Raw genomic sequence first — 20129 nt, 5'->3', positions numbered from 1 at the left:
GGCTCAGGCAATCCACTCACCTCAGCCTCCCAAAGGCGTGGGATTACAGGTTAAGCCACCGAGCCCGGCTTTTAAAAATTTTTTTATAGAGATGAGGTCTTCTTATGTCGCCCAGGCTGGTCTTCTTTGTATCTTAAAAGACAATAGCAAAAATAGTACCTTCACAAGTGTGTAGTATGTGTCACTTACTTCACAGAAGGAGCTTGCTATAAACTAACCAGATGATTTGGAATTGGTTCATTCCACAAATAGTTCTGTTCCTGACCTGGCACTGTTACAGGCCTTGGGGGCTGGTTTCCCCACTCATAGAGCTGTGGCCTGATTTAGGAAACAGGATGAAGATGATAAGCTCAGTGTTAGAAAGTAAAATTAATAAGTGAAAACAATCATTTTAGAAAGTTACATGACTTTTTTTCTTTCCCCTGATGACCGAGGGTAAGCGCTTCATTTGGGGAAATGTGGCGGTCCAGGAGAGTTAGGAAGAAGACTAGAAATGAGGCAGGAAGACATACAGTGGGAGCGAGGAGACATGGGAGGGGCAGGAGACCGTGATTTAAGGAGGATAGAGTGGGAAAGTGACAAATGCTAGCAGCATCTCGGGGTGTGAGTAGCTTATGTAGTTGGAAGGTGAACTCACTGCACTGGAGTTCAAGAAATGATTAGGCCAGAATGTTAGATGTGTTGTTTATATGAATACTTTTTAAGGTGGTGATTTCACTTGGGAGAGGAAAAAAGTCTGCACCGCTTACCAGAGTTCTCTCCTAAACGGGAAGGACGGGAAGTGGTCAGGAGACTGATAGAGCACAGACAAAGGAGCCTCAGATGACCAAGAGCTTTCACAGGGGTTAGAGGGGAGGTGGGAAGCTTTGGGAATTTAAGAAAACAAAGACTTCACCTGTTAATCATCCTTGGATGTGGTGAGGTGTAAGAATAATAATTCATAGCATCTACTTGAGAGAAGTTTTCAGAGGGGGATGGATGGACGGATGGATAGATGGATGGATGGATGGATGGATGGATGGACAGATGGATGGATGGATGGATGGATGGGCGGGCAGACAAACAGGTGGATGGATAGATGGAGGAAGAGATTTGGGAAAGACACTTCAGGGAATGGAAGGTGGCAGATGCCAAGAGGATGGAAGGAGCAAAATTGGAATCAGAATTGTTTCCAGTTTTGCTTTATACTTTCCACATAACTGTCCCCATGAACTCTGTCCTTCCCTGTCCCACATTCAAAGAACCATTGTCTGTCACCTCCTGGCCTGCTATCAAGCTCCCTGCAGTCTTATTCTCACCACAGCAGCCAGTGGTCATTTTCACATGTTCATTCATGGCTGCCATTACCCTTTGGGTAAAGTATAAACTACTTAACAGGTGAGGGGATTGACATTATTAAGATTGACCTAAGGGTAATAGAGATGATTCCTAATATTAACATCCTTAGCAAAAAAACTCATTTTGCTTTCTTCTGTTCCCAGATGGTGTTGTTTGTGAAGAAGAATGTTCTAGTGACTGGGGGATTTTTCGGAGGCTTTCTGCTTGGCATGGCGTCTTAAGGAGGATGACTTCCATTGTTGCTGTTTTTTTCCCAGCCAGCAGCCTCTACACTCCATCATAGGACATCGAGTCTCTCCTCTTTTCTCTTATCCCATGCCTTCTTCCCTGCCATGGCAAATCTAAATGGCTTCTGTAGGCATCTGTTGGTCAAGTTAATATGACCCTACCGTGAGCTTGATGGCGGTGGAAGAGACAATAGGCATTAGCTCTCCTCCCAGCACACTCCCAATTTGGTCAGTCTGTAGGTCAGCAAGAATGTTCCTTTTCCCCCTCCATAAGGTACTTAACAGAACATGTTGCAAGATGGCTTCCTGTGGAGGATGAGTTCTTCCTCGAAGGTTGTCCGAAACCGTTGATTTGGAAAAGAAAGAAGCACATAGGTACCTTATTATGTGCTGCATGGAAAGGAACTGAATACATTTGCCTTTAAGCATGAAAGATTTTGGTATCTTGGTGTCTACTTTTTTGAGAGTTGGTTTTAGATTACAGAAAGAGCTCTTTAGACCTGCTATAATTATCTGAACAAAAATGGCAGCATAATCAGTATAATTGAAAAATCAGAATATGGAATGAACTTCTGCGAAAAGTATATGCTGTGCTGAAGGTATTGTATTTGGTGGGAAGGTCTTTAGGGAAACCAACCATGAGAAATATGTCGCTGGACTTAGCAGATCATATAGGGGCAGGAATGTTTTCCACCAAAACAGGATAATACATCTCGTGGCTGTTTCCAAAGGGTTTATTTATGGTGAAACAAGTATTTTGGTGGGAGAGAGAAGAACCTCTTGGATTTTTATTTCACAGAAAAGGTTTTAAGGTTTGAAATATGAAGTATTCTTCACTCTTGTCAAAACATTAGGGGTAGCATTAGCTCCTCTGTGGCAATTTTATTTTTTTAAAAATCTAAGCTGGGCTTGGTGGCTAAGCCTGTAATCCCATGCCTTTGGGAGGCTGAGGTGAGTGGATTGCCTGAGCCCACGGGTTCGAGACCCACCCGGGCAACTTGGCGAGACCTCATTGCTACAATAAATCAAAAATCAACTGGGCGTGGTAGCGCGTGCCTGTAGTTCCAGCTACTTGGAAGTCTGAGGCAGAAGGATCGCCAGAGCCCAGCAGATCAAGGCTGCGGTGGCTGGGAGCGGCCACTGCACTCCAGTCTGGGTGACTGAGTGAGACTCCAACTCAAAAAAAAAAAAAAAAAAATCTAATTGGTGTGAAATACCATATTTAAAGCAGAATTTTAATGGAGTAACTTTCCAGACATTCAGAATAGAGGAAGCTAGTGATAGCACATGAGAAATAAATTATTTCCCTCGAGCATAATCTGCTGTTTCACAATGACCACAATTACAGTAATTATTTCTTAAAAGTTTATGCACACACACGCACACACACACACCTAAATAATCTTATCACATCTTGCTATATGGCATGTTACCATGTCTGCAAACCCAGTTAGAAAGTCAGCAGCTGGGTTCAGTGGCTCAGCCTGTAATCCTGTGCTTTGGGAAGCTGAGGTGAGTGGATTGCCTGAGCCTGCGGGTTCGAGACCCGCCTGGGCAACTTGGCGAGACCTCATCTCTACAATAAATCAAAAGAAAAAAAATTAAAAAAAAAAAGAATGTCAACTTCCAGAGGGCTTCTGTCCTTACCATTATCCTCAAGGTGTTTGTTGAATATATGAATAATGACTTGATACACAGAAAACTCCCTCTGAAAGGTTGGTTTTACTCCGAATTAATTAAACTTGGAGGTGATCCCTTGCAAAATATATGTTTCTAAGCTATACATTCAAAATGTTAACCTGTCTTGAGAATGAGGTATTGAATTTGAAAACTGTAACTACCAGTGGGATGTGTGGAACTTTAGAAAAGTTACCTATTTGTATTTTTTCCTGTTCTTACATTTAAGGCACCGTAAGTTATTTTGCTTGCAATTATGTATGAGCCACCTCAAAATCATAATGGTATGAGCCTCTTTGCTGCATATTTTTTATAAGAACTTTACTTTTTTCACTCTTTATTATGGACATTCAAACATGTGCCCGTTACCCAGCTACAACAATCACCAAGGTATTGTTATGCTGGTTTTTATCAGTCATTATGAAGCAAATGCCCAAACATCATTTTATGACATTTCAGTGTGTATCTCTAAAAGGTAAGGATTCTTCAAAATCATCAGTATAATACCTGATTATATAAAAAGTTAACAATAGTTCTTTAATATCCGCTATCTGGTTAGTGTTCAAAATTTCCTTGTCTCAAGTGTTTTGTATTTAGTTTGTTTGAATCAAAATCCCTACAAGGTCACCCATTTGGATGGATGTTTCTTAAGTCTTTCAATTTTATAGGCCCCCCCCCCCCGCTTGTGATATTTTATTACGACAGTGAGTGAGCTGCTTCCTAGTTCCCAATATTCTGCTTCTACTGATATCTGGTCTCCTTGTGTGACTTGCCCACTGGTGACAGCAAACGCTAACTGAAGTGCTCTGCCCCTTTGGGCTGCATTTGGGGAAGTGGCTGCCCCATGCCTTTCCAGGGGCCTGGGGGTTGTCTTTTGGTCCATCTGTTTTTTCTGTGATTATTGGTGAGGACAGCAGAGATTAGCATATTTTTCTAAACTTCCTTGAGTAGATTGTAGAAGATAATACCCCAGCCTTAAACTCTATCTTGAGTGTCTGAAATAACATCTGTAGGTCCTTCTTGAAGTTTGTTCCCAGGTAGTTGCTTCTAGGATGTGAGGGGCATGGGTGAGGTCAAGATTGTACGTTGGGGCCAGGTAGGTGGGTCACACGTATAATTCCAGCACTTGGAGAGGCCGAGGTGAGAGGATTGCCCAAGCTCTCAGGCTTAAGACCAGCCTGAGCAACATGGTGAGACCTCATCTGTACGATAAATCAAAAAGTTAGATGGGCATGGTGACACACACCTGTAGTTCCAGCTACTTGGAAGGGTGAGGCGGAAGAATTGCCTGAGCCTCTCAGGCTGAGGTTGCAGTGACCATGAGTGTGCTGCTGCCCTGCAGCCTGAGTGACAGAGTGAGACTGACTGGAAAAAAACGTATTGTAGGTGGGCTTCGTCCTGCTGCCATGAGAGTGGCCTTGAGTTCTGCCCACTATGTGGGCCCCCACAGCCATTTAGGATTGTGCCAAACTGGCATGGAGGTTGAACCGGTACCGGTGCACGTCTTGAATTTCAGTTTAGCTGAACCATCAGTGAAGCAGTTCAGGCATTTAGGCGACCGTCGGAGTGGAAGTACCATTGTGCCAGCAGCTTTGCTTCCGGCGGTGAAGTGGGAGTTAAGGTTTTCCTCAAAAGATCAGCTGCTACCTACTTCATGCAAAACCGAGGTGGTAGCAGAACCGGCAGCTGTACCCTTCAGTGAACGAGTTTCACTTGATAATGAGGCCTGTTGAGACACGTGTTTTCTCCAGTTGGAGTCTAGTGCCGCCTGGGCTTCCTTTTTGGTGGTGGTGGGTCAAGTGTTTCCTTGGGAAGAGCGCTGTCCCTGCGCATGGTCCCGAGAAGCGACCTGGAGTGTGTTCGGGGTTTCGGGACCCCGCTGGCGCGGACGTGGTAACTCCGCACTCGGAGCTTCCGACTTACCAGCCAGTGGGATGGCACCTGGGTGGTGAGCGCTCCCCCGGCCTCAGTCGTCCCGTGCCTCTCCCTGCACCCGCGGCGTCCTGGGCGGCGCCCCGGCCTAGGGGCCTGCTCCGTCCCCCTTCGCGTGACTACAGCGCCGCCTTGCGACCTCGCCACTTTGGGCTACCCTGAGCCAGCCTCACTCCCTCGGGCTGCAACGCTGCGTCTCTCCCTTCCGAAGTTGTCCCAGGCAGGGGAGAGGGCTTAGCGGCTCTTGCCTTTCTCGCGGCTGCCCCCTCGGCGCAGCAGGTAGAGCCCAATGTTTCCATTCTCCCCAAGGGTCTGTATCCTTACTGCTGACACGGGCGTTAGGGGATGAGGCGGCTGGGAGTGGGGGACCCTGCCTGAGCAGCCCACTGCGATCGTATGCTAACAAGACTCGCCTCCCAAGCGGACGCTTGTTTGCGCCGACCTCTCACCACTCGGGTTCTGGACGCGCATGGACAGGGCCGTGGGGAAGTGTCTCCGACACCTGGCCTGCCACTTGGATGCTAGCCCATGCTACTGGATCTGTGCAGTTACCGTCTCATGGGTGCTGGCAGAAGAAGGGGCGTGATTCAAGTCGGAGGTCCGGATTCTACCAGCAATGAACTCTTCCATAATTCCATGCTCTTGGGTGGCTGCTTGTGGTTTTGAAAAGCAGAGTTACTGTGTAGTTAGCTATAGTAATGTTCACTCCACCATCCTTTTGTCTCACGTTTGCGAGAAATATGAGCATAACTAATGGACTCTTATTTGGAACCGCTACTTTTCTACACTTTGGCAAAATACAATAAATCCTTGAAAAAAATGGTACAGAGATGAATTTCAAATTTCTAATTATCAGTGTTTCACGATCTATTTCTTCTCCAAGGGAAACTCATTTACGGCCAATTTGTGACCCTGTAGTAAAGTTTGCTACCGTCTCTGCTCCCTCTACCAAATTATCAGCTTCATTCATGAAGTCCAGTGTGACTTCTGTGAAATCAGGTCCAGAACCAAAGTGCATCTTCTGCCCTATTCTCCAAGAGATCACATTAATATTTAAGTGATTGATTGGACAGAAAGCCTATTTTAGTTCTGTGCCTGATTTTCCAGAAATCACACACTGTTGTAAACATTTATGATACCTTTATTCTTAATGGATCATGAATTTTAAGAATATGATCTTCTAGAGAAAGCTGATAGTGTTCCACTTACATTTGTATAAAGCTATAAAAGTTAGCTAATGAACTTGCCCAAACTGTCTACCTTTTTGAATTTTAAACTGGTAAGAAATGACATAATTAGTGAGAGCACTAGGTCTCATCCTTGCTTGCATATGGGAATCACCTGGGCAATTTAGAAAAACTGACGCTTGGCTCTCATCCTAGACATTCTGATTTCACGAGTCTGGGATGCTGTTGGGAGCTGCCTAAGGTTTAGAAATGTCACGTGTTTCTGGCCGGGCGCCTGTGGCTCATGCCTGTCATCCCAGCACTTGGGGAAGCAGAGGCGACACGATTGCCTGAGTTTTCAGATTCAAGACCAGCCCACGCAACTTGGCGAGACGTTCTCTCTACAATAAATTTAAAAATCAGCCGGGTGTGCAGGTGTGTGCCTGTAGTTCTAGCTACTTGAAAGGCTGAGGCGGAAGGATCGCCTGAGCCCAGCAGGTCGAGACGGCAGTGGCCATGAGTGTGACACTGCACTCCAGCCTGGGCAACAAAGGGAAGAGTCCAACTCAAAAATAAAAAAATAAAAAATAAATAAAAATGTCAGGTGTTTCTAATGAGCAGCTAAGACTGAGAAATACTTAAAGTACAGAGTTGGAAGCTTGTGCTGATAAAATTAAGAGTTTTGCTGTTAACAAGTGACTACTTAGCAGACCTTTAAATCCCTTTAAATAAGTGCCATATAACTTTAGGTGCCTTCTAGATACTGAGTACACATGTAATAATACAGTTTACTAAATGTTTTAGGAAGCATGTAGATGCAAGAAAGGGACTTACTGCACTGGCAAAATGGAACAGCAAGGGCATCATCAGTGGATGCTAAAACTGTTGAAAGTATCATCCCACAAATGGATTGTCCATGGCAAAGGGAAAACTACCTTTCCAGCTTAAAGGTTAAACTTAACATCACTAATAGCCAACTTTAAGGGTTATTTTGGTCTTTAAAATGGGGGAATAAAATAATAGTTCTCACCTTTCTGGAGTTCTTTCCTGGAGACTAAGATACAGTGTTAATCTCAGTCCCTAACATAAAAAGCACTCGGTAATGTTAAGCCTTCTCTGATGGCTATTTTTTGGTATGTCCTAATAATAGCTTAAGAAGAATAAGATTTAAATCAATTATCTTCCAATGGCTCTTGTTGACTTAAACTGACAACTGTTTATAGTAACAACTGATTTGAAACTTTCAAAAGTCTAATATACCTCTGGAAAATAAACATTTAAAACAGTCTGAAAGTTGAGTAATTAACTCTAAAAATAATTTTGTAAGAATACCCAGAAGATCAATCTGTTTGATGTGATTATGAATCCACCTACATAAAATTAATATAAAGCCATGGGATAAAAACTGTAGAAGAGACCTGAGCCATGCAAAGGCACAACTATGGTTAGAAATGAACAGATCTGTGGGTTTGCACAGACACTTTGGTAGAGAACAATTGATTCTCTTCATGTCCTGACCCCTAGGGAGGGGGGAAGCTGCCTGTGAGTTTGGGAAACATATATTCCCTTAAACAATAAGCCATCAGATCTCAGTGGCATCTTAAAGCTTAATCAATCAAAGGGCAATGATTTGATTCCTGGGGATTCCTCCTCCTGTATCCATTGTTCACCAGATTTGTAACTTACTCACATTCTCCTAGAGATAGCATAAACCTAAGACTGATGTTTGAGATGTTTTTCAGATTCCGCATTTTTGTAGACCTTCTGATGCCAACGGGACCAGTGAACTATGAACCCCACCCAGAAACTGACCAGGCTCTGGAAGACAATCTCAGTATCTCTGTGATACAAACCCCAACCAATTAGCAGTCTTCAGCACCCTCCCACCAAATGCCCTTTAAAACCCCTAGCCTCTGAATTCTCAGGGAGGTGTATTTGAGAAGTATCTCCTGTCTTCCTTGCTCAGCTGCTTTGTGATATTAAACTTTTCTACCGTTAACAGCTGCATCAATCTCAAGTTTTGTAGGCAGTAGGCATAAGAACCTGATCAAGCTGTAAGAATTCCTAATGTAAATCCTATCACTATCAACTGATAACTTAAATGTAACTTAGTCTTGTAGATGATGTAACCATTATAGTTGTAAAATATTTTATTAAATGGTTTTATATTAACATGAGTTCATTTCAATGATTTCATGGGAATTTACCATTGTTACTCTGGTTATTGGACAAAATAGCTCCAGACAGCATTTTTCTAAGTCCCTCTGGAGAACATACATCCGAAGAGATGCATTCTGCAAAACAGATTCACTTTGGCAAGGACTGCATACAATAGCCCTTTCCAAAGAATCATAATTCACATTAGCATTCAAAAAGCTCTGGAGTCTGACAGGAAAGAAACGTGTTTATTTGTGTCTAACCTAGCATTTCCCAAACTTATCTGGCCACAGAAGCCCTTGATTTTCCTGTTATAGCGGTTCCTAGAAACACTGGGGAATGCTGCTTTAAAGAAAGCAGTTGGTCTCAAATAATGGTTTTTGCATCAGAGACCTGATCAGAATTTGCTTCTGCCATTACTTAGTCATATTTTTGGGGGAGTGGGTGATGGTGGTTCTAGCACCCATTTGAGTAAAGCAAATGACACTACACTGAAGGAACAACTAGTAGGCACTGTCTTCTGGCTAGAAAACCTTGACTTAGTTTAGCATGTAAGCTATGAAAGGTATCGGAATTCATTAAAAGACCTCATATGACAGGTTTTATGGATGGCACTAGTGGTCTATACTCAAATGCTAAACAGAATTCATTAATACCAACATCTGATAGCCTTAAAATACATTTAGTACAAAACCAAAATTTTTCACTTAAACAGGTTTATTTTAGCAGCTCAGTTTTATTACCTTCTACATATTGACTTTTAATATATTCATGTTTCTGCCTGTTCTGCATAGATGGCATATTCATTAACTTTTATAGTTGACTTTTGTATTTGCTATTGCTGCTACCTGGCCTGAAGAAAGTCAGGAGGATAAATAAAATTTGCTTGGTGGAAACATGGAGCAGCACTGAACTTCTCAGCAGAAGTTTACTTTGATGCAGACTTCAGTATCAGGTTTTCTTCCTCTTCTTTTTCAAATCCTGAACAGACGAGAGATCTTCCCTTGGGATATCGAGCACAACACTTACGCAGTTCTTGGATGACAGCCTGACACTTTGATTCCATGTAGTTGTTGGCTGAAAAACATAGGCAGACCCTCATCACGATCTTAGGACTAAGGTACAGGGAAGTTTAGAGCAGTGCTTCCCACCCTTTTTCACTTTCAGTATCTATGGAACTGGAAGAAAGAGGATATACCCAAGTCCACTGAGTTCTTTATGATTTAGGGACCCGTCAACAGGTCCATTAGGAAGAAAAGTTATAATTTATATAGTGGCCAAAAAGATAGCCAGGTGTGGTGACTCATGCCTGTAATCTCAGCACTTTGGGAGGCTGAGATGGGAGGACTGTTTGAACCCAGAAATTTGAGACCAGCCTAGGCAAAACAGTGACACCTTCTCCCTACAAAACAAAAAATAAATAAAAAAAATTAGTCAGGTGTGGTGGCACACATCTGTAGTGCCAGCTACTCGGGAGGCTGAGGCAGAAGGATTGTCTGAGTCCAGGAGGTCAAACCTGTGAGGAGCCATGATTGTGCCACTGTATTCCACCCTGGGGCAATAGAATGAGACTCTGACTCAAAAAAAAAAAAAAAAAATTAATAAAATGGAATGAAACTGGCTGAAAGCAATTTAAATATATGATTTTCCCTTTTAAAGGCTGAATTAATAGCTTATGTGTGCCTTTTCTTAGGGCAGTGGTTTTTTGTTTTTTTTTTTTGAGTCGGAGTCTCACTCTGTCGCCCAGACTGGAGTGCCATGGCATGCTCCCTGCCACTGCAGCCTCGACCTGCTGGGCTCTGGCGATCCTTCCGCCTCAGCCTTCCACATAGCTGGAACTACAGGCACACGCTACCACGCCCGGCTAATTTTTTTATTTATTGTAGAGATGAGGTCTCGCCAAGTTGCCCAGGCGGGTCTCGAATCCGCGGGCTCAGGCAATTCACTCACCTCAGCCTCCCAAGGCGCGGGATTGTAGGCTGAGCCACTGAGCCCGGCTAGGGCAGTGGTTTTTTAACATCTTTATTATTATTATTGGTCACTACTCTCTTTTGGTAATTTGATGAATTGGAAAAATGCACATACTCCACACCATTATTTTGCATATACAGTTTAAGTGGGTTGTGCTGGACCTCTTCTACCAAGTATGTGCATCAGAAGTTGGCAAACTGCAGCCAGAAGGTCAAATTTGGCTTTTTTTTCCAGCAGTGAGCTACAGATCAATTTTAGATTTTTAAAGGATGTAAATATAACACACACACACCCCCCAAATATATTTATCTCAAAGACCTTATTGGCCTTGAAAGCCTAAAATATTACCTGTTTGGCCCTTTTCATGAACATTTGCAGATCCCTGCTATACATAAACCCTAAGTTAAGGAGGACTTACTCTAAAGGTTCTAGTTCAGCTGCAGTTAATCTGAGTCCCCCAGTACCAAAATTGGGAACGTGGTAGTTAGCTCAGGATAGGAAAGACAATTCTCACTAGAAAGACAGTATAGCAAGGCGGCTGGCTAAAAGTCCAGGTTGGAGCCGGGCTTGGTGGCTCAGCCTGTAATCCCGCGCTTTGGGAGGGATTCGGGAGTGGATTGCCTGAGCCCGCAGGTTCCAGACCCACCCGGGCAACTTGGCGAGACCTCATCTCCACAATAAATCAAAAAAATTAGCCGGGCGTGGTAGTGCAAGCCTGTAGTTCCAGCTACTTGGAGGTGGAAGGATCGCCGGAGCCCAGCAGGTCGAGGCTGCGGTGGCCGGGAGCGGCCACTGCACTCCAGTCTGAGTGGCAGAGTGAGACTTCAACTAAAAAAATAAATAAATAAATGTCCAGGTTGGAAGCTAGACTAAAGGGGGTAGGGGTGAGTTCAAATTCCCACTGTGCCCCTTGCTAGTTTTGTGACCCTGGGTAAGTTCATAACTTCTATGTCTGTTTCCCCATCTATGAAACTGGGGTCATAGCATCTACCTCGTGGATGAAATGATTAATATGTGCAAAGTCATTACCACAGCACTTGTCATCTATGAGCATTTAATGCTAACTTTGTCTTTCCAGCTCCTAATCCTCCTCCCATGTTGAACCAATGCTCTTTTAAACTTGATTCTTATACTCCCTTAGCCATAGGTTGCTATTTCAAATAAGGTAAGAATTTATTTGGGAGAAGAAATTAAATGCAAAGTTTTTCCCTTATTCCTAAAGTTGGCAGAAGGGAAGAAAAGAATGACTCAAATGGTATTATTATTGTTATTATTAATTTATTTTTTGTAGAGACGAAGTCTCACTTTGTTGCCCAGGCTGGTCTCGAACTTCTGGGCTCAAGCCTGGGATCACAGGCATGAGCCACCATGCTAGACCTTCAAATGGTATTCTTATATGCCACTATTTTAGATTAATCTAAAAGATTTTATAAGATATTGCTTAGACCAAAAAATGAAAAGTCCAAGAATTAAAGTTTAAAAAGTCCAAGAAAATACACAAGCAAGGGTTTTCTTTAGTGGTGGGTATTTGAGGGAACATCAAACATTTTTTCCTTTGGACCTTTCTATGTTTTCATGACCATCCATCTCCATTTATTACTTTTTTTTTTTTTTTTTTTGAGTTGGAGTCTCACTCTGTTGCCCAGACTGGAGTGCAGTGGCCGCTTCCGGCCACTGCAGCCTTGCCTGCTGGGCTCCGGCGATCCTTCCGCCTCAGCCTTCTGAGTAGCTGGAATTACAGGCATGCGCTACCACGCCCGGCTCATTTTTTGATGTATTGTAGAGATGAGATCTCGCTGCCCAGGCGGGTCTCGAACCCACGGGCTCAGGCAATCCACTCACCTCAGCCTCCCAAAGGCACGGGATTACAGGCTGAGCCACCGAGCCCGGCTCCATTTATTACTTTAATAATGGGTAAAAATTATCAAAAAGGCCAATTTTCAAATTCAGATAGCTTTATAGTTTGCTCTTCTAGCAGTAATCATGCACTGATTTAAAAAAATTTCTCTAACATTTGGTCAAACTTAGTGGCTGGACTAATGGACAATCACATCTAATATGCCTTAGTTGAAATTCATTTTGCCTTTAATAGTTGCTGACTTGGTAGCCTGAATTCCAATTGTCTTTTCAAACCCCCTTTTACCAGATTGCTTTTAAAAAGCAAGTTGTCAGTTATTGTGAAGTATAATCAACCTATTTAAAACTAGCATTTTTTAAAAAAGGACTTTACCCAGCTCAGTAATTCTCAACTCTGGCTGTGCATTAAGATTACCTGGTTAGATTTCTAGAATCATTCCTAACTAGATTCTAGCCCAAGGGAGTCCGATTTAATTGTTAGGCATGTTTTTAAAGCTCTCCAGGTGATTCCAATGTACAACTAGGACTGAAAACCCCTAGCTTTCATATCACTTTTTGTCTGCATCTTTGATGATACAATGAGGAAAATCTTCAGGATAACTACAGGAATGTTACATTCTGAGAAAACAGTTAATATAGGTTGTTGATAAAAGAATAATTGGTCTCTTACAGTTAGTTTACAGTGGGTTTTTCTACTGTGGAAAAAAAGTAGATGTTTAAAAAACATTTCAAATACTACCTTGTAAACATTTCTGTATTTCACAGGCTTGTTTCTGGCACGGATCCTTCTGCGGCATATCCAGAAAACTAAAACAAGAAAAATGATTTTTATTTTGCTTTTTTCTATAAAGACTTTAAAGCCCCTCTACATGGGATTTTCTTCTGAGACAAGCAGTATGCCCTTACGGTTGCTGGAAAATAATTACACTAAAAAATACTCTTCCCATTCACAGGATAAATCAACTATATTTTGATAATATTCATTTCATTAGGTTCAGAAGATATGATAGCTTTACATGGAAGAAGACCCTGAATATTGTAAACTACTATTAGGCTAGAGGAGCTGATGCCACAGCCTGGCTCTATCATTTGCAGAAGAAACTCTTAATAAATGATTACACTCCTTGATCTTTTTTCTTTATTACTCATGTATAAAATGGGAATCATACCTACCTCAAAGCACTGATGGAAGGGTTAAATGTGATAAAGAATATAAAGTGCATATGGTAGTGCCCGGAAGGCAGTAGAAATTCAATACATGGTAGTTATTATTCCCAAGACTTTTTTCTTTTAAAGTAAAACCTTACTTTTAGCGTATATGAACTGTTACGACTACTTTAACTCAGGAAATTCTTTACAGGCACTAAATGCTTTCCTACTAATCAGCAATATTTGGTGCTATTAATTCCAGATAAAATGGCTTTAAGTTCTTGTAAAAACCAGCTTATTTAAAATATTTTTAACCAGAGAATGAATTTAAGATTCCACGATTTTGATCGGCAACTTCAGACACAATTTCAGATAGAAAAAAGGCCCAGGAAACTAGCTAATGTCATCAATGCGAATCTCTTTTCAGAGCCCCCTAAGTACTCAGTAGATCCAAATTAGGTCAGTACTGGGATGGGAAACACTGGAGCAAAACCTAGGATATTTACAGGATGTGAGAAGGAAAGGCAGGTGAATTGCTACAGGGCAAAAAGCGACAAATAGATGTTGATGCTGCTAGGAGCTGCTCTCTTCTCTCTAAATCAGTACCAAGTCCTTGGTGATCAGGGCATCTGTTCTGTAGCAGGTGCTGACTTTTGTGGGATTAATCAGATCCCCGTTCCAGCCGATGATGTCCATTAAAGGTTCTATGGCAATTTCCAAAGGAGTCAATTTCAAGTAATGTATCCTGACTAAGTGCTTTTGTTGACTCACTTTCTGCCCGCATAACCCTCTCTCTGCAGTTTTACTTGCAGTATTCTTCATGACCCTTCCTAAACTTCTGTGTTCTTGAGCAGTTTTTCACCCCACTCCCTCCCCCCAGGCCCAAGGGTGGGTGCACTGCAGTAGTGGATGGATTGCCATATACTGAACAGAACAAAGGAGCATATCTTCCTAGAATCCCAGCACCTGGAAAAAAAAATCATTAAAATCACCACAACTGAATAGAGTGAAGACAAAGAGCTGGGGGATGGGGGAGAAATAGAAATACATACCAGGTTAATCATCAGGCAAAAGCTTAAGCAACAGCTCCTGTACTCCCCTGACCTGTTGGAAAAAGAATAGTTTATAGAGTACTCTGTTCTAAGAGTCCCAATGCAATGAAAAATGATTAAATAACATGTGTACCATTAGATGATGCTGTATCTGCCACAAGCGAGAGTTGTTATCCATGTAGCGCTCCTCCGGGTAGAGTTGCCACATGAGAGGTAGCTGGGAGGTAAGAAGGTGGCTTGGCCTAGCTGGGTCACCTAAGGGAACCTGAATTTGCTGGACTCGTGCCCTTAGGAAACTCGTCTCCTAATGGAAAGGAATGATAAAAAATAAAAACAAAGACTTCAGAATATTGAGACTGGAAGAAACCAAGTTGCTTGAAAGCAAAAAATCAAAGAGATAAGCAAAATGTAAACAGTTACCTCTTCCAGGACGGCCACCCACGTGCGCTGGTATTCGTCGCGGTAGATACCCTCTTGGTGAACCCAGAGGTGATCGGGTGGAGCCCCCACATCCTCTCCTGCCATTCTGGGCTTTGGGTTCCAATTCTAGCCCTGCTTTTCTCCACCTAAGCCTGCAGCACCCGCGCACAGGACACAGGTGTGACTTTTTGGGTTTGAATGAACTCACCAGTGAACAAGGTGACCTGGACTAGCAACCACCAACCAGAACCAAACCTTATATACGTATATCTATTTGCACAGCCTAAATAGAACCAAGGGCACCTGAAGCTTTCTGTAAAACAACTGAAGTGACACTCTGGCAGAGCCTCGGGTAATGCTGTGGATTGCAAAGCACTCAAGAATTCGGCTAGGTGAGTTCTGTGAAAATATAGGACTAGCACTACAGGAAGCTGGACATTTGTCTCACATTCTTTGCATCCACAAAGCAGTGTCTGACAAAACGTAGTTACCAATAGAATGTGCACAAGAGCAAGCCTGTGGACACTAATTTTGGCAGGAAGGCAGTAGAATACGCACATGCATGTCATATTCCCCAGGTAAAAACCACTTCCAAGCAGTTTCCATTTTAAAAGGTAAGATTCTGAAGGACAGATCATATGTATGGCTTTCAAAGTCGAAACGAAAAGTTTGTTTTAAAGGCAAAGGACCTATTTATCAGTTTACTAAGAAAGTTTACTTGTAGCAGTTGGGCCTTTCCAGCAGGGGATTTTCATGTTAGAAAACATGTTTAAGGTAGCTTCAAGGAATTTGTGAGCTGCAAGAGACTTTGAGGATCATGGCAATTTGGAGCTGAGTGAGCGCAAATGACAGTTATCCATCCACGTCCTTGTTTCATTTTAATAATGCTGCAGGATGTTACAGGAGCCCATTTTCTGCAGAGACATAGGTTTATATTTTGGTATCCCAAGCAAGAAGACCAGAAGCACACCTGGAACGTTTGGGCAGTAGGGCAAAATCTCTCCATAACCATCCTCTGTCCAGCCCCAGATCTCACTTCAGGACCTCACAATAACTTGCTGTGCATTTTGCATGAATGAATCTTTGGACCTTACTCATAGCATTATGGTGCAGTTGTACTGTATTTCCACCTTTGGCCAGAGCACAGATGTGACACTGGGGGATCTGTCTCACAAAACAAAGTGGAAGAAGAGAAAGAAATCCAAAGGTTTGTTTCACTAATTGTGTAAAGCACCCATCTTAGTTTTCATTAGGATGTGCTCTTTCATTTCAAACTCTCCTTAACCAAATTCGGGTTTCTCTTAATGGCAACACCACCACTCCTGATCCCACAGACTCAAAGCTTATGTGCTATTTTGAATTTCTTTCTCTTCTGTAGTCGCTGCATCCAGTCTGTCACCAATTCCAGCAGGCACTATATGTACCACTGTATTTGACACTACCTTTCTGCAAATACCAGGCTCATTTCTAGCTCCATACTCTTGCTCTTGCTTTCCACTCGCCTAAACTGCTCCCTGAGGCCTCTATGCTGACCTTAGTACTATTCTAGCAGATTCCAGTTACCTGCCTCCTCTGTGAAGATTTTTGGAAATTCTTGCCTCTTATGACTACTGTACTATTTATATTTAAACGAAACTGCCTTGCATATTTGCTCTGCTTATTTCACAAGTCCTGTCTCCCCCAAAGCACAGTATTATATGCTACTCAATAGCAGGATTGATTCAGTTCTGAGCACCCCAAATCTTAAATACTAATCAAACAATGTTTCTGTGAACAGGTGGATATATGGTGGATAGGGAGAGGAAATTTAAAAAGGCGACATTTTTTTCCCATTTAGCAGTACAATTGTTCTATGTCTCTTCCTCACCAAAGCTTTGGAAGACAGAGATACAAACAAAAACCTTGTGAATACTGATGTCAAAATAAAATATATTAAAGCCTGGGTTTCAAGTATAAAAGACATAAGTGTGACCAATAAAAAAAAATTTTTTTAAAGCAGAAATCAAGTGCTAAGGGTTTCAGAATCATCTCAACTTCACAGATAGGTTCTAGCCACAACCAACATGTTGACATTTAAATTTGCTTTGAATGAAAACCAAAATTTTGTTGGTTATATTGACATTAAAAAGAAATGATTCTAGAGGGCAAAGAGACTGGAGATGATGGTCTAAATTACTATGAGTCTCTACAAAGAGGCCTATGAGTCCCTACCAAATATTCTCAGAAGAAAGGCAGTGTTACATGCTGCATATTATCCCTGACTTGTGTGTGCTACCATTCAGGGAGCATGAAGGCCCAGAGAAAGGCAACTGCAGTGATCAAGGGCCAGGGAAGCCACTGTATGAGCACGAACCAACAGCATCCTCAGGAGAGAAAAAGCAAAGGCTAAGCGAGATGGATTCAGATCAAAGCATAAAAAATCACAGGTTTTATGAATGGAAAAATGTGATACTTAGAACACTTGCTCCCAACATTTTCCTTGGTCAAATAACTTTGGGAACCCTGTCGAGTTACAAAGAACATTAGCAAGTTATGTAGTAAAGAAACTTTGTTGTTTAACATTTCCCAAATTTATTTGACTAGAGAATGTTTGTTTGCACATGACACTTGTTCACAAAATTCAGGACTCCTTGAACTAAGATGAATCTTTTAAAACCTCAAGACAAACTGATATACAAGGTGTGATACAACACATGGAATATAAACCTATGCTACCCAGCTCAAGAAATACTACCAGCTGCAAATACAAACAGGTTCCCAAAAATGTTTAGATAACTTTATAACTTCATTATCCACTACAAGAGACCGTCCCCATGGAGTCACCTTGATGCCAAGGACAGAGGTCACACTGGCCTAGATAGACAATTTCTTAGTATGATATTTTGTAAATCAGGCTGTAAATGGATGACATACAGTATAGAAGGACTTCCTTGGGTAGAAATCGAAGTAAAACCATCATTTTTCCTTTCCATAATAAATTTTTTAGTTGTTTTTTTTTTTCAGTTGCATAAGCACGACTGCTGCAGCCTTGACCTGCTGGTCTCAGGTGATCCCTTTGCCTCAGCTTTCCAAGTACCTGGAACCACAGGTCTGCACCAACATGCCTGGATAATTTTTCAAATTTTTTGTAGAGACGAGGTCTTGCCAAGTTGCTCAGGCTGGTCTGAGACCTCTGGGCTCAGGCAGTCCTCTAGTCTCTGCCTCCCAAAGTGCTGCAATTACAGGCATGAGCCACTGTGCCCAGATTTTAGTGTCTTTTTAAAAAAGTATAGTTTGCTTTAATTTTCAGGTGTATGAACAGTTTTTACACATTCATCAGTTGAATACGCTTATGCTATTTGAATTTAATTAATAAGCTCATCTAATTAAAATGGGTGAAATTACCAAGAACATAGGCCCTAGTATCAGCCGGGCCTGAGTATGAATCCTGAATCTACCACTTACTAGCCTTGTGACCTTGGACAACTTAACATCTCTCCACCTCAGTTTCCAGAGGTGGAAAATGAGAGTTATAGAACGTATTAATTGCAATAGCCTTTATTTAGCATTTTAAATATGATGTTCTGTATATGTTTACGTATGTTGACTCATTTAACCTTCAAAATTTTCATCGAGTGCTATGAAGTGGACAGTATCATCCTCACCTAAAGGTGAGGAGAGTGAGGCACAGAAGAAGTTAGGTAATTTATCCAAGGCCACATAGCTAGGAAGTTGCAAAGCTTGATTCCCACTGGTGCAGTTTACATATAAGTATTCTTAGGAGAGTATCCAGCACAAAATAAGCTTGCTACACCAGGTTAATTTTTTCTACTCTAATTAAATGTTTGCAGATGTAAAAGCCAGCCCCGAGCCCTATAGAAACTAGTGAATGTCATTCTTGGACGTGAGATTGAGTAACATCAAAAACGAACAAAACGCTTTTTTGTTGTTGTTGTTGGAGGTGTCTAAAGGCACTTTTTTTAAAAGTCAAAATATCCCATCAGCAAACACAGTGATGAGAATGCCATTCCTGCTGCAGTAAGGGAGGACATTTTAGCTACAAATAGTAAATGAAAATAACATATGATATACAAATGAAAGTTAGAAAATTTAGATGGGTTCAATGTAGCTGCAAACTTGAAAATTTTCCCACCATCATGATCAAAATTAATCTTGGGAAGATGTGCCATGTGATCCTTAAGCATTAGGTAAAAATGGTGGTTGCTGGCGTATATATTAGATAGTTCCACTAGATGGGGACCGTATTTGTGGGGAGACTTGGGTTGGAACTGACTTGGGAGAAAAGAGCAAAGCATCAACACTTATTCAGGTAGCACATTGGGAATGTTCCCTTTCCAGTACTGCCATACCTGCCTGGCTTAAAACTACACAAAATGGAAAAGCAAAACAAAGAAACAAACACGGACGGGCTGTGGAGGCAGCACGGCATGTATTTTTCTTTGATTTGGAAAAGTTGCTAAAATCCACGTGTCCTTGCTAAACTTGTGAGTCGCAAGATAAGTACTTTCATCCTTGACACGTTTGACATACCGCAAAACAAATTAATTTTACATATAATTTCACCACGTCTGATATCATCAAGACAAGGAGACTGGAGGAAATGTGCATTGTGGACATCTACTGCGATCCATGCGAACTTTGATAAAAACAGAAGTCCTCCACTTCCCCTTCCCTGTTCCACCAAAGAGCTACCTAAAAGCCTTTGTAGAAAGTAGCAGCAGCCAAGCTTAAGAGTGGTACTTTTTTAGATACAGTATGGCACTGTTTCTGCAAAAGGCTACTCACATGAATACAATGTTTCGTGGGCTAATTAATCCGCCTCGAGAACAGCTAGGCTAAAACTTGCAGGTCTCCCACCCCGGGCCACTCAAGCCAGGATCGCGACGTGAGCCCGGGGTGAGCCGAGGGGCATCCCGGGCCGAGGTCACTGGAATCGAAGTTAGAGGCGCGGGCCGACAACCGGAAGTGGTCCAGGGAGAGTTGTACAAGATTCAGGGGCTGTGACTTGGAAACGAAACAAAATAAAATAAAAGCTTAACTGTTTTCGGACAGACTTTCAAAAGCGTGTCTCCCGGCTCAAGAGGCCGACGTTCGCAGAGATGTCGCCTCACAGGGCTGTTCCCTAAGCGTGTAGGCCGCGCACGGCTCTCCTCGGCGGGCGGCAAAATGGGCGCCGGCGCTTG

General features: G+C 42.3%; 3 protein-coding genes across 5 annotated transcripts in view; 1 reads left to right on the top strand and 2 right to left on the bottom strand.

Annotated features, from left to right (window-relative positions):
• The window catches only part of FUNDC2 (FUN14 domain containing 2), a 35057-nt gene extending 21820 nt beyond the window's left edge, over positions 1–13237 (top strand). Inside the window, exon 5 of one of the 2 annotated variants that reach the window (XM_008072256.2) lies at positions 13091–13237. In XM_008072256.2, the coding sequence (XP_008070447.1) occupies positions 13091–13150 (60 nt within the window). In that variant the 3' untranslated portion in view covers positions 13151–13237. Of the gene's footprint in view, positions 1–1481; positions 2001–13090 lie in introns of those variants that run through there. The other variant, XM_008072255.1, reaches the window with a different exon arrangement.
• On the bottom strand, positions 9204–20127 carry CMC4 (C-X9-C motif containing 4). The gene is made up of 3 exons (XM_008072260.1): positions 19732–20127; positions 13065–13132; positions 9204–9574 (listed from the first exon to the last, which is right to left on the bottom strand). The coding sequence occupies exons 2-3, from the start codon at positions 13120–13122 to the stop codon at positions 9426–9428; spliced, it is 207 nt and encodes a 68-aa protein (XP_008070451.1). The 5' UTR covers positions 13123–13132; positions 19732–20127; the 3' UTR covers positions 9204–9425.
• On the bottom strand, positions 9204–20127 carry MTCP1 (mature T-cell proliferation 1). Of its 2 annotated transcripts, none has more exons than XR_002481224.1 (5): positions 14947–15458; positions 14660–14830; positions 14527–14578; positions 13065–13132; positions 9204–9574 (listed from the first exon to the last, which is right to left on the bottom strand). XR_002481224.1 is itself a non-coding variant. In XM_008072259.1 (5 exons), exons 2-4 carry the CDS (start codon positions 15049–15051, stop codon positions 14531–14533), a joined length of 324 nt encoding a protein of 107 aa, XP_008070450.1. In that variant the 5' UTR covers positions 15052–15098; positions 19732–20127; the 3' UTR covers positions 13133–14440; positions 14527–14530. The 2 variants fall into 2 exon arrangements, 1 of the variants encoding a protein (XP_008070450.1); XM_008072259.1 differs by lacking the exons at positions 9204–9574; positions 13065–13132 and adding exons at positions 13133–14440; positions 19732–20127 and having other exon boundaries at positions 14947–15098.
• Positions 20128–20129: the final 2 nt, after the last annotated feature.

This window comes from Carlito syrichta, unplaced genomic scaffold, assembly GCF_000164805.1.
Source record: "Carlito syrichta isolate Samal-C Ts95f unplaced genomic scaffold, Tarsius_syrichta-2.0.1 Scaffold314997, whole genome shotgun sequence".
In the NCBI taxonomy this organism is placed as follows: Eukaryota; Metazoa; Chordata; class Mammalia; order Primates; family Tarsiidae; genus Carlito; species Carlito syrichta.
The sequence above is the reverse complement of the archived record's forward strand: the minus strand, read 5'-3'. Positions and strand labels throughout refer to the sequence as shown.